The sequence below is a fragment of the Clarias gariepinus genome, chromosome 2 (genome assembly GCF_024256425.1).
Source record: "Clarias gariepinus isolate MV-2021 ecotype Netherlands chromosome 2, CGAR_prim_01v2, whole genome shotgun sequence".
In the NCBI taxonomy this organism is placed as follows: Eukaryota; Metazoa; Chordata; class Actinopteri; order Siluriformes; family Clariidae; genus Clarias; species Clarias gariepinus.
Genome location: NC_071101.1, coordinates 25,137,247 through 25,150,460, shown reverse-complemented (window position 1 = coordinate 25,150,460; position 13,214 = coordinate 25,137,247). Strand labels below are relative to the sequence as shown.

Here is a 13,214-nt window from a genome sequence, read left to right as displayed (position 1 = left end):
TTTATGAAGTATATCCAACATTTATTTTGTTTGTTCTTCAGCCTAAACACTCTGAATACGTCTGCATGAATACATGGCCGCACACACGTACATTACCTTCTTGTTCATGCTATGCTGTTTCACTTAGAAGTGGACTGAGAGCGTTTCATGCAAGCAGCATCAGACTGGAAGGGTTACACACTCGCCTAAATGGTTTAAATCACGCGTGCTAAATGTTAAATATCTGACAGCGCCTGTGTCATTATAATTCTTTCATATTTGAGAACTAAAAATCCTTAACACTCGACCAGACAACAATCTTTTCACTGACCTAAGGATAACCCAATGCTGTAAGAAATATTCCTTGAGAAAGTTATGCACTGCCCTGCCAAAGCTAATCCACCAAGAAGGGAGTGCTGCCTAATTTCTTTGGCATTTTCATGTTTTTTTTTTTTTTTTTTCAGCCCAGTGCTAGGTCACTGAGAGGAAAGTCTGGCTGACCTCTCAATAAAGATTCCTGATAACCCCGTCTCTACTCTTCAGGAATGTGGATTGGGCTTTGGCAGTCAGCAGTCAATCAGATTTACTACTACCCCATGGTCACAGAGGAAATGATGTCAGATACTGGAACGGCTGTCGGAGTCAACTTCTTGATAGGAATTACCCTTTTCTGTCCGAGTCGGAGATTAAAATAAGTTCAAGCGTTGCACAGCAGTCGTTTCATTCCGCGGCCAGTAGAGGGAAATGAAGCGTTGGGCAGGTTGGATATTTGTCCAGTTTTTCCCTCCTCCTTTCAACATTCCTTTTGTTTTCTGGTTTGTGTCAGAGAGGGCTTTGAAGGTGCGCTGGTGAGAGAATTATCACTGGCCGCTCTCTAGGGCCTTCCTGGAGGGAGTGCAGATTGATGACGCTGTGTAAACAAAGTTCCCCCTACTCCTCCCCCATTTTTTTTTGTGTGTGTGTAGAGAGAGCAAGCCCAGGGTCTCAGAGTGAGGGGTCTATCAGATGACGTCTGATAACACTTTTTTAAACAGAACAGGGAGCCCTGGCGTTGTTCTTACTTTGGCTTTATAGAAGTAGGGGGCAAAACCAGCTACATGTACCGCCGCTAGCTGAGCTAACACACACCAGTCAGCCACACAAAACGTTCCCACAGTGCTTTGATTGTCTTTCCAGGTCCGCGTTACTCTGCGGCAGCCGCACAGAGCCAGCTAATATAGTGTGGTGTGCACTGGCATGGTCGGGCCTCCACACAGCATGGCATGTGTTTACCCTGGCTGGTACACAGCGCTGTAGCGCTTGATTAGGGTTCCCGCCGCGTATCCCTCATGTTCAGTATTCCCGATCGGCATGTAATCTTGAATCATGGTGAGTATGGTTCAGATGAGGCCTAGTGCAGAGCGTTGCTGTATGTGGTTTTCTCTATTAAATGCAGTATAGGGAGAGCACGGTCTTGCAGAGCTTACTTTCTTCTTCACGTTTGTATACTATGAGGGGCGTTCAAGTCAAACCGGGATTTTTTGATTTTTTTAAAGGAAAAAAAAACCTAATTGTAACTCTTGTAAATCAAGGTGAAAAAGTAAAAGACATTTATAGACAAGACTCTTAGCCGCATTAAAACATTTTAAAGAAGGCCGCATGTCCATGATTAATATTCCTAACCATGGTGGGAACTGTACCCACATTCATGAACACCACTTGCATGTTGCAGGAACTTGCCTGGGAGATATTGCGACATCCCCTGTACATTCCTGACGTTGCTTCAGGCCATTTTCACATGTTTGGGCCATTACAGGTGTTCCTGAGAGGCTAGCGTTTTAGAAGTGAAGCAGAGAGTCCAATATGGCTTCGACATACAGAGAAATACAACTTTCTTTCTGAACACTAGTAAAACTCTGGGATAAGTGCATTAGTGTAGCAGGGGATTATAATAAGAAATAAAGGTATTTTTCACCGTCACCAATGGTTACGATCACCAATTCGGCACAATAAAATTTTCAATTTGACCTTGTACATATAAACCCACAATAGAACATGAACTTGGTTCAGTAACCTCAACACAGTAACTCTAACTGCTTGTGAACCTTTTGATAAGTGAATAATATCTCCATTGGTAAGATGGACATTGTGCCTGTTTGCAACAATACATCAATTTGAAGTAACAAATGGTAAGCTGAAATAAATTCCTCCGTTTTTTTTTTTTTTTTTTTTGCCCGAACGGTTCACAAGGCTCATAATTTAGTCTAATGCTGCACTTTGGGAGTTGGATTTTAGGTGATGCAACAACAAAACGTGACGTGAATGTACGCCATTGTAGAATGTATAAATGGCATCCTTGGTAACTGTAGTGCTTGGGATTCCATTGCTGGCTACGTTTAAGGTCACCAGACCATAATAGTTCTGTGTTTCATTTATACATCTCATTTCAAAACTCTGGGCATTCATTTAGATTTAGATACTTTGCTCCCATAACAGCCTTCACTCTTTCTGAGGAGGCTTTCGACTAGTTTTTTTGGAACGTGGTTGTGGGGATTTCTGCCGATTCAGCCATGAAAGCATTATTGATGTTGGGAAAGAAGGTCTGGCAGACATTTAGAGTTCCAGTTCATCCCAAAGGTGTTCAGTAAGGGTTGAGGTCAGGACTCTTGAGATTCACACCAACCTCGGGAAACTATGTCGTTATGGCACTCTCTGTATGCACAGGGGCATTGTTATCGTGGTTCTAGTGTATGAGAACTCTCGGTGCTTAACTTTAGACAGTTGTATCTAATTACCTTTGTAGCAACAGGTTCTGGAAGACTCGTATATATGTGATGGTGTGAGCTTCAGGTGTCCATTAACATTGGCCATCCAGTGTAGAACGAGCTAACATCATTACAGATTAAACAAAGGTAATGACTGCGAGAGCAGGATTAAATCACACTTATGAACTTGTGTTATGCCTTGGACTGAGGATCCCTACTTTATAGCATAATTACTGACTACAGTGTTTCTGGTCTATAAATAAATGAAAAACAGATAAAGATGGTGCCATTCTGTTACACAGCTACTGCAGTAATTCTCAGACCTGTTACACGTAATTTTTTTTTTAGTGTATTACAAATTCGTTATTTAACAGTATTAAGATTATAGGCTTGTTATTTAAATATAAAGGAATAATATGTTGCTTATTTATTATTTTTACAGTCTTTTACAGCAATGGAACTGGGGCAATTGGGGCTAAGTTTATGTGAACTCACGAAGTAGAGATGGAGGGAAGAATCGATTCAGTTACGGATCGCAGTCCGTTAGTGTGGCAATATGTGTATCACTCCAAAATCTATAAAAAAAATTTTTTTAATAATAATTTATATATTATATTATACCTTTGAGGTGAAAAAATGTTGTGTTGTTCTATAATCTGCATTTAAAACTATTTACACAAAAATAGTGTGTTAGTAGCGAATTATTTGCTGAATTTGTTTAGAATTTAAGCAAAATCTGAAAAAAGGTTAATATCAAAATAGGGTATGTATAATAATTCATGATACAAAATAAAAATGCATATTGAATCAGCACCTAGATATCGTATCGGGAGTTCCTTGGTGATCCTACTATGATTAATAATAGTTCATTAGAATTTATTAGAATTTAACATTTTAATAAAAGTAGTAATAATAATAATTATTGTTAATAGTTATAACAATTTTTACTTAATTTTTATTATTACTACTATTATTTAAATGTTAAATTCCTCCTTAATAATAGTAATAATAATAATAATAATAATAATATCTGTTACTACATTAATAATATTATCTTTGCATACATACCGTACTGTCATGGAACATGCCGATGAAATAAATTTAATAAAAAGAAAAATTAGGCTGAAAGTGGATAAAAAAAGATTAATTTAATAAAATTTATTTAAAGTGTTTTTTATATATATATATATAGTATTTATCTAAACCAGGCACAAGAAAACTGAATCTATGCACTTTCACTTTTTACAGTTGTTTTCTGCAAACAGGGGTCAATGGCATTAGGGCTTAGCAGTACTGTTTGCTGGTCCGTGTTTTATTTCTGTAATTTATTTTTTTAATCAACATGACCGGGAAATGTGATGTTAAGGCTACTACACGATACTTTATGAACTCAGACTACACAACACCTTGACACAGATGGGCTGCAACAACAGGAGACCATAATGAGTTGGTTTTGGAGTTATTATAGCATTTATACATTTAGTTTTATTGTTTTATGGCACCTTGCTGTGTAAACCCTGTGTATTTTTATGCAATATTGTGTTGTCGACTCGTGACAAACCAGTGCTGTGCTTTAAAGCAGTGCTGGTACACTAATCCTCCTGGCTCACCAGCGTGTTTTAGAAGGGCTTGTTGATGCAGTACAGGGCACTGAGCCAGTCCTGTGTAACTTTTCTTTTAGAGACTTGATTGTTCCAGTAAGATGATTTATCCGCATATTCTAATAACGCCCACATCTTTAACCTGCAGACCCACACCTAATTACTTCTTATCAGGCCTTTCCTCAATCCCTATCCTGATTTATATCCCCACAGACTGTGATATGTGGCTCTTTTCTGTGTGTGTGTGTGAGAGAGAGAGAGAAAGAGAGAGAGAGAGAGAGAGCAATAGATTAAGAAACAGAGAGAATGAGCAAATGAAAAAGAAAAACTATACATATTGCACATTGATTTTTTTCAAAAAAGTCATCAATTTAAACTGCTATGATGCTTTATATATGTTTTATATTTTGTAAATTATAATTAGATTCTTTAGGTCCATTATGTTCTTATAATTCAATAAATGCCTCAGTATTATTAATTACATGAGGTTGCTGCTATCCTTCCGAGATTCTGCTTGGTGTAATATCTTAAAAAAAAGGGGTGGAATATTTGTAGGATTTGTATGGAGTTGTATCAAGAGATTAACTGATTTAGATTTTGAAATTGACCTAAGCAAGGTCAAGGTCACTGCGAGGTCACATTGTAGAAACAGCTTTAGTTGTTGGCAGCGGATGCATCCCGGTCACCCCCATTGTTTTGAAGTTTTACTCGTTTGGTCTTATATTATTCGTTCATTCCTGAATGAGTGATGGATTCAGGAGTCGAGGGCTTACCGTGAAAACACTGACAAAACTGGGGAGTCTGGTTAACAGGTTAGTATAAGTCTCATAAGTTAATAAAGGTCTCAAATGTTTTTGGAAATTTTCTATCTGAAATGCAACTCAAGTAATGCCTTTTGATTTTCTTTCCGGTTTGTTAGGTTTTTTTATTTCACATTTTCAGTGTCTGTAATTTTCAACAAATTGGCCTCAAACGCCCCTTGGCTGACATGCATTTCTTACCCAGTCAGAACGAATAAACCAGAGACACTTGGGAAATATTTATTAACCCCTTCATTTGTGAGGCATTTCCCACCCCATTTTGGTATTTTTCCAACATTCTGATGACAAACGTATTTTTTATTATAAACTTGGACTGCATGAAAAAAACATTTTATTTTGACACATATTGCGATTGTAATTTATAAAAAAAATTTAAGTCGCCTTTTGTGATTAAATAATTACACAGGTCCATATTGTGATTTTTACATAAGAGCAATTCATTGAATTGAATTTCAAATTAGTAACAGGGATGCCACTGTATTTAAAGAAAATAACCATCTAATGAATAAGTATTTAGTGCAATTAGCTGAGTGTCAGTGTGTATCCAAGACTTATGAAGGCTTTTGAAGCTTAGCCAGACAAAGTCATTATTCCCTGTAAGTCTAACCACGGCTACCCTCTGTGCCAGCCCTGATTCCTGCAGCATTTCTGCATCTTTCGCTGGCTTTAGTCTCCGATAAATCAGATGTGCTGTGGTGCTTCTCTCTGAATTCCTCCTCCCACCAGCACAACCATCAATCTCATACATGCCTGTTTCACGGCGTCTCTAGCCTCCTACTGTACAGTATGTCAGGCCTCCTCAGGTATACGTTGGCATTTCAGGACAGTTATCTGCATGGCATCTCTGTTCACGCTTAAATGAGGTTTAGCTGCAGATTAGAGTTAATAAAAAAAAACCTATCATTATTATTATTTAAGAAATCTTTTGTTAGGAGAGTATGTGTTCGGCAGTGGTATTTAGGGCACTAGGATAGTCCTAAAAGTCTATAAATGTTGGCGAGCATCTCTATATGGCCCAGAGGATTAATGTTCAGCTTTGCGGCCACACTGGCTCAGATGTCATGTCTTTCAGTTCAGCTTTGGCAGAAGTTCTTGGGCTAGGTAGTGGTTGAAGGTCTGAAGTAATCCATGCTGGAGCAGGAATCCACGCTGAGCTCTGTGCTGCACGGCTTTGTTTAGGCTCAGGGATTCCCCAGAGTCTCCCTCCCTCCCGTGGATCGAATGTCACGCAGACAATGAGATGCCGTCATCTGCCTCGCTCCCTTCGCCAGTAACTAGAAATGATTAGAGCCTCAATCAGATTTGCCAGCCCTCTCTTGCTAAACTAATTGGTAATTTCAGCTGCACCTCTTGTGGGGGACCAGCGAGGCAGCAAAGAGGGGTGGTGTTTTTTCCCTCCTTCGCTTTTGTCCTCTCTTGTCCTTTGTGAATGGAGTGATTCCTTGACTGTGCTCCAGTGACTGTGACCCTTCTTCGATGCCCTAGCCTGTTTGTCTGCAGAAGCTGAAGGAGGTGGGGTGAGGTTTAGGGTTACAGGAGCCCCTCTGTTGGCCTGAAGATCAAGACCTCCACTGGGGCTCTGCTGTGACTTTGCGTCTTGCCCCTCTTGACTGGCTTTAGTAAAAGGCCTTTAAGATCAGCTACACAGGTCTGTGTTTTTGTCCCACGACAAGCTTGGCTCAGATTTACGTACCCGAGACGGGGTGCAGAGGTGGAAAATCGGTCTTGTTTGACTTTTTGGGACGGTTTAAAATCTTGCTCAGTACATGCTGACTTAAAGATCTATATCTTGAAATTATTATTATTATTATACACCATGAATGGGTGGGGTTAACTTGCTGAAAAGTGAATGGGTGTGGCAATATTGATATAATGTGAATGGGTGTAGCCAACCAGCTATTAAGTGAATGGATGTGGGTAAGCTGCTATAAATTGTATGGTCGTGGTCAGCCAGTTTGGTTAACCTGTTAACAGAATGTTGTGTGTAAATTTATTTATTTATATGAAGTTTCAGAAAAAAGAAATCGAAAGCTTGGCCATTTGGACAGCGGAAGGAATGAGTGATACAAGTTAACACTATAACAACGGTTCTAAACTATATTTGTCAATATTTCATTGCAGAAAATCTAGGGAAATATCCATGGAGGCGGTCTTTAAACTAACTTTCCTTTTTGAAGTGTCTGATATTCCGCACTGTTTTTGTTGGCAATTGTCCTCCCCTGAAAAAAAATTACTCCAAATATGGATGTAATATATCTGAATCAGTCAACCACCATGAATAACTGAATCTGTGTTTCCTCACTGTAATGATGCACTACTTCTCCTATGAATCACTTTTTTTTCCCCTAATCTTTGCATAAATAAACGGAATCTTCAGTTATCCTTCATTTGCGCCTGTTTTCTTTTAGGAAGTTCTGATGATGTTGGACAACTATGTACGGGACTTTAAAGCTCTCATTGACTGGATCCAGCTGCAGGAGAAGCTGGAGAAAACGGATGCCCAAAACAGGTGATCTGTTCTACATATGCACATTGGGGAGTCTTTTACATCAGTGTTCCAGTTGCAGCGGATCAATAGGAACAGCTGTAATTTAAGGGGATCCGCCAGTTTATTGGTTTCTCTTTAACTGAATGGCTGAAATTACCACAACACCAACACAACGCATTGATTAAGGTATAAACCCGAGCTTTTAAGTTGCTCCCCTGTTTAGCACAGACTCCTTATTGATCAAGTTTTGCACACTTTTTTTTTCTTTTCCCCACAGTATAAAGTATATCTTACACTTTATTGGTGAGTGAAAAATGATGACTGCAAAGATTTAAGTAGTTTTAAATCCCAGCAATCAGCTTTAACAAAATTGCAGAATATTTAGTTTCTCGGTTAAAGCATCCATTATGGGATGAGGGTTTAGTGTAACAGACAATAATGCCTGAATCAGTGTTGATGATCTTACCAGGCCTACTTCTTTGGCATGGGAGGTTCGCAAGATGTCCCCTGGACGACACGTCATGCCTAGTCCTTCAAAAGACAGAATTGTTCCATCTCCCAGCGTTCGCCGCTCCCTAAATTTCGGGTAAGAGTTTTCACTTCAGTGCCGAATCTAAATCTCTGTTTGTTTTTTTTCCCACCACAGAAAGTTCAGCTCATAATTGGAGTTTAACCACAAGTCATTATCCCATCCTACTTCCCACTAATTGAGACCATATTCTCGCTTAGCAAACAATGTCTAATGCCTGATATGGGGAAACTCCACTTCCTACATTAACGCTTGATATTTGTCTCGCTCCATTAGTGTGTGTGTGTGTGTGTGTGTGTGTGTGTGGTTTTTACTGGTAGTGTAAAAGGAAAAGGATTGATAATTCAATTAAAAGGGTACTGAATAGCTAAATTAAGAAATCAATAGCAGATATGATACATAGAGAGCCCTGGCCTTAGGCTGGAGAGAAGATACGCATTGTCTGAAAGAGCTGCAAGATCGATCTGTGAGGCCCAAGCGTTTGTTTAATGCGATTTTTTCCGGGTTTTTCCGCGGCTTCTCTCCGAGACTGTAGGAGGTGCAGATATGAGTGTGGTTGAAGACTGCTGAAGCATGAAGTTCAATACCTGCATTACACTGTAATCAGATGCCTCAGGAAATGGATATTGATCAAGCGGTGAGGCTGTTAGGCTGACTTGGTAGCTGTTGTTTGAATCCTCTGTCCTCACTGATACAGGATGCTGGGAGTGTGTGATGTGCTCTCGTTACCACTGACTGGTCTAGGGGCAGCGAGTACGAGTGTCCATCTCCTTCCCCTGTCATTAGTCTCATAAACTGATTACAATTTAGTGAAAGAGACAGCAGTGTACAAAATTCAAGTTGGTTGTTTATGTCAGGACTTCCGTATAAACACGTACTGTGGGGCATATCAAGTCTCCACCATAGTGTGACATAGAGAATGACGAAGAGGATGGAAACGATCCATGTCCGCAGCATCTCTTTCATTACACAGTAACAACAGAGACCGTATCGAAACTACCACCTTGACACGACTGTAAAAGACAGATAGCCTGTGAATGCTACCATACAGCATGACATTAATAAAGGGGCAGAAAGCCATTTTTAGGAACCCATAAATTTTATAGGAATTATTGAAACAAACCCTGGTTTTCTGTGCTGTAGTTACAGAAACGGGAAATTATCCGTCCCTCGATTCAGCTAATACAAATGCTCCCTGAGGTAACCCTTGTCCTGCACATTTTTAGCTACTAAACAGCCCAAATTAAACGGTCCATAATTAGCTAATTAATAGCCCTTTAGTGGGAGCACTAAAACACTAAAAGTCTGCTGGACCAGGATTGGAACTTTACAGGAAAAGCAACTGGCATTCAGCTAACAGTCAGTTATCTTCTATATCTTAGAACAGTTTTCAAAAATCAAAAAGTCAAAAATATCATAAGCATGTGTGTTGTAGATAGTTATAAATGATAAAATTTAATTGCAATTTAAAGGTACCTCCAAAGGTATAACAGTGGTTCTTAGGTCCAGTTAAATGCCATAATAAGATAAAAACTATAATTAACAGTGTCATTTCTGGAATTTCCTTTGGGATCAATAAAGTATCTATCTGTCTGTCTGATCTGATCAATCATATCTATTTACTGTCTCTATCTAACTGTTTTAATAAACTACTAGCAATAGAACAAAGAACAGCACCTCTTCAGTTTGAACTTTCTCAATTTTTCTTGTTCCCTCTAAGAACGATGATGGAAACTCAACTTTTGTTGCTTTTTTTTTTTTTTTTTTTAAATGCTTGAACAGAATGCTTGTGTGATTTTGTACAGCGGTCCTCCTGCCACTCTTGGTGTAGCGTGTCTCACTCACTCAGGACACAGCTACGCTGATCGGGTGAAGTGCTCGCAGGCTGTGCCCGTATCCAACCAAAACGCTTCAGCTCCTGCAGAGAAACCAGGTAGTTCTTAATCAGTTATGGACTTTTATAATGTGTTAGTCTTCAAGTCCTGTTGAAGTAATATGCTTTGTGTGTATATGGTGTTTATCACCAGGCAAAAAAGATGCCGAGGGCTGGGAGACAGTGCAGCGGGGCCGCTCTATGAAGCCTCGCGCCATTACGATGGTGGCCAAGGTCAGTCCAGTGCTGGCTCGTGTCAGCCCCAAAGATGCGAGCAATAAAGAGAACCAGCAAGTGCAGAATAATGTGCAGAGGCCAGAGAAGCAGCAGGGGGACAGCAAGCTCATCTCCCCAGAGCAAAAGCCAGAGTGTGAGAAGGCCTCAGTCCTCGAGGTAATGACGTCAATCAGCAGCCCCCACCCATCAATAATTCAGGGGCAGAAGGAAGAGTTGAGGGCTCTGTAACGTTAGAGTTTATCTGCCCTCTCTGTTTGTGTTTTGGGCTGTTCACAGACACACAGTCCAGACAGGGCCGTATCAGTTGATCAGGCATTGATTTTCGTACATACATCGCAAGACCGCAGAATTAGAAATATCATTTGAGGTCTTGAAATATGAATGAAATATGTATAGATTCTGTGACATGCACTGCACACGCTCCAGTGTTGGTTTAATAAAATAAATGTTTGCATGTTTTACGATTTTAATTTTGCTGTTGCTGCATATTACATGTTTATTGCATGTAACTGCTTTTTCCCTCCAGCATGTTGTTTCCTCAGCTGCATGATACATTACTTATGTTGCCTTACACATGCCCAATCATCATCTTCCATGAAGCTTCCTTGGAAGAAGGCAGATGATATGCTTGTTTGTAAATGTGTATGTAAATATGTGTGTGTGTGTTGTGTGTTAATGCAGCCCAGATCAGACAGTGATCAAGAGTCTAACAAGTGTGTGCCACCCCCTATATCCAAGTCCCCTCCAGCTCCTTCTTCGCCCGTAACCCGAACTCCAGCTCTAGCTCCTCCTCCATCGTCTCCTCAGTCGGAGGAGCCTGCTGCCGAACCTGTTGGAGGGGAGCAGGAGCCGGTGAGGGCAGCATGCTGGGTCACGGCACCATCTGCTGCTGAAGAAGGGGCAGCAGTGACAGCAGCAGTGACCCATATTCCCCTGGCAGAAGTGAAACTGGAGAGCATGCTGGACCCCACAGAGCTTTCCACCGTGAGTGCTGAGAGACACAGGCCGGGGCAGAGCTCTCGCCTAAACAACGTCAATCCCAAAAACAGCCACAGCAGCATAACCTTAGCAGCCACAGCGGCATGAAACTTACTCATGAAGCAGGTTAAAGAGATACCAGATGTATACAAAATGTAGTGCGCATACTGCTATTAGATAAGACATATAAAACAGAGTGATATTGGGTAATATATTAATTTTTCATTTTTATTTAGAAATTTATTTTATGAGCAGTTATGTGTCCAAACCTTTTATTGGCATTAATTGTCACAATGGAGATCCCATGATGAGCCTGGAGAAGTGGCTCATTAGTGTATTAAGTACCTTTTTTAGAGGGCTGTTGGAAAGTGGAGATGTGTATCCAGCAATTCCAGATAAGCTAGAAAGACACTCGAGGGAAGACGACTATAACAAGTGTCTAATGCTTCTGAAGTTGCATTGTTTTTAAGATTGCTATAGTGGTGTCACCGAGTTTAAACTGCAGTCTAACAAAAGCTAGGCTTGCCTGGTCTTGTTAGCGTAGTGGTGTTGATTCACAGGCACTTGAACAAGCTGAAGTTTCAGACTATATTCTGTAAGCGATTTTGTCCCGAGCCCTCTGACCTGCCAATCCATTATGATGTTTAAAAGATTTACAACGAAAAAAAAAAACCCCACACAAAAGCCGAGCTTGTACTATGTAACGAGAGTAAAATGACATGCCACTGGATGAGGATATGTTTGCTGAGTGTATGTCAAGTGCATGCTATTATCGCTTTACAGTGTTTAATTCCTTGAAGTTACACAGGCATGTTTTCAGTCAGTAGTATTTGGTGTGGAGCAGTTCTCCCTCACTATACCATGGGTTGCCTTTCTGGCACATGTAACCTCTCAGGGGTTAATTAAGGCTTAAGCCTCCCTCCTCTCTGCCTGAGCTACTGTCATCCATTTCTCAACAGCACACCAAAAGCCTGTCTGAAACTATAGAGATGGATGGCACATAAATGGCCTTGGGGGAGTGCTATCTAAGACCAGATCATAGAGGAACCTGGTCTTGCTGCTACAGAGGTCCAGACACCAGCTCTCTGGGTGGCTGAGATAAGCCCAGCTCTGTTTAGACTCCTGCTTCAGACTAACAGGCACAGTGTTGAGAGAAATCTCTCTCTCATTATGCTCATTAGGATGAAGTGTCACACTGATCCCAGCGCTGCCCGGTCTCCATCGTCCTGCATGGGTGCTCCGAAACTGACACTCGGCATACTGCTCACTCGCCAGTTTAAGAAGCTGAGGTCAAGTGCTAGGGTTCAACCGGGATTCTTTTACAAAATATTTCAATAATTTGCTAATCATCGAGAGTAATGCGGACTCACAGGTGCATTAAGACAGGCTCGGGCTACTGTTCAGAAGGCTGCGAGTTCAAACCCTGGCACCGCTAAGCTGCCATGGTTATGCTTTTGCAAGGCCAGTCCCCCCCCAACCCCGGCTCAGCTGTATTGTAAATAACTTTGGGTGAAGAGCAGGTACCCGCTGATTAAAAGGAAGTGTACCTTAAAGGAAAACACATCAGTCTAATGAAGATAGTCACAGAAAGCGGATCGCTTTCTTTAAAACTGACATTGTAATATAGGTGCGCTGAGTCAGAGACGAACATTGTTGTGAAGTATAAACAGTAAGTCCTTGCCTTGTAGAGGCTTCGGTCATGTCCTCACCTTGGATGTCTCATGCATGACTTTGGTATGCTTTCCCGTGTGTGGTTTTTGTGATTGATTGTGTTTATGGTGCCTGCCTGTGTTTTGAATTTCATTGTAATCATGTTCATTTCATAGAGTGATTATTGCTTCTTCCTGATGCCATTTAAAAAAAAAATACAGTTCTGCTCAGTATCAAAATATCAGAATTCGTAATCGTTCCTTATTTTGAGATGAAATGATTTGTGCTCGTGGCATGCTTCAAGAGGCTTGGTT

The 13,214-nt window shown here is 40.6% G+C and overlaps 1 protein-coding gene across 1 annotated transcript in view; it reads left to right on the top strand.

Annotated features, from left to right (window-relative positions):
- The window catches only part of scaper (S-phase cyclin A-associated protein in the ER), a 96,942-nt gene that overhangs the window by 21,803 nt on the left and 61,925 nt on the right, over positions 1–13,214 (top strand). The window contains exons 5-9 of the mRNA XM_053489479.1: positions 7,554–7,654; positions 8,103–8,219; positions 9,968–10,095; positions 10,190–10,428; positions 10,954–11,256. Of these exons, the coding sequence (XP_053345454.1) occupies positions 7,554–7,654; positions 8,103–8,219; positions 9,968–10,095; positions 10,190–10,428; positions 10,954–11,256 (888 nt within the window). The remainder of the gene's footprint in view (positions 1–7,553; positions 7,655–8,102; positions 8,220–9,967; positions 10,096–10,189; positions 10,429–10,953; positions 11,257–13,214) is intronic.